Source organism: Eimeria mitis, genomic scaffold (assembly GCF_000499745.2).
Source record: "Eimeria mitis Houghton genomic scaffold, Emh_scaff2963, whole genome shotgun sequence".
Taxonomy (NCBI): Eukaryota; Apicomplexa; class Conoidasida; order Eucoccidiorida; family Eimeriidae; genus Eimeria; species Eimeria mitis.
The window spans coordinates 2,566-2,798 of NW_013571305.1; the positions used below are offsets into that span (position 1 = coordinate 2,566).

At 57.5% G+C, this 233-nt stretch overlaps 1 protein-coding gene across 1 annotated transcript in view; it reads left to right on the forward strand.

Annotated features, from left to right (window-relative positions):
• EMH_0060750 (uncharacterized protein) overlaps positions 1 to 128 on the forward strand; it is a gene marked incomplete at both ends in the record, with an annotated part of 2,416 nt that extends 2,288 nt beyond the window's left edge. Inside the window, one exon of the mRNA XM_013497827.1 lies at positions 1 to 128. Coding sequence (XP_013353281.1) covers positions 1 to 128 — 128 coding nt within the window.
• Positions 129 to 233: the final 105 nt, after the last annotated feature.

Consider the following 233-nt stretch of genomic DNA (forward strand, 5'->3'; position numbering starts at 1 on the left):
AGTCCCCCAGCAGCAGCAGCAGCAGCAGCAGCAGCAGCAGCAGCAGCATTGCACAGAAGGTCGCTGAGCTGCAGCAGCTTTTCCTTTCTATGGACGCCGTGCTGCTGCAGCAGCGAAGATTCAACTAATTTCTGTCTTTTGCTGCAGTTGCTGCTGCTGCTGCTGCTGCTGCTGCTGTGGTGTACAGTGCTGTGTGCTGCTGCAACAGCAGCAGCAGCAACAGCAGCAGCAGC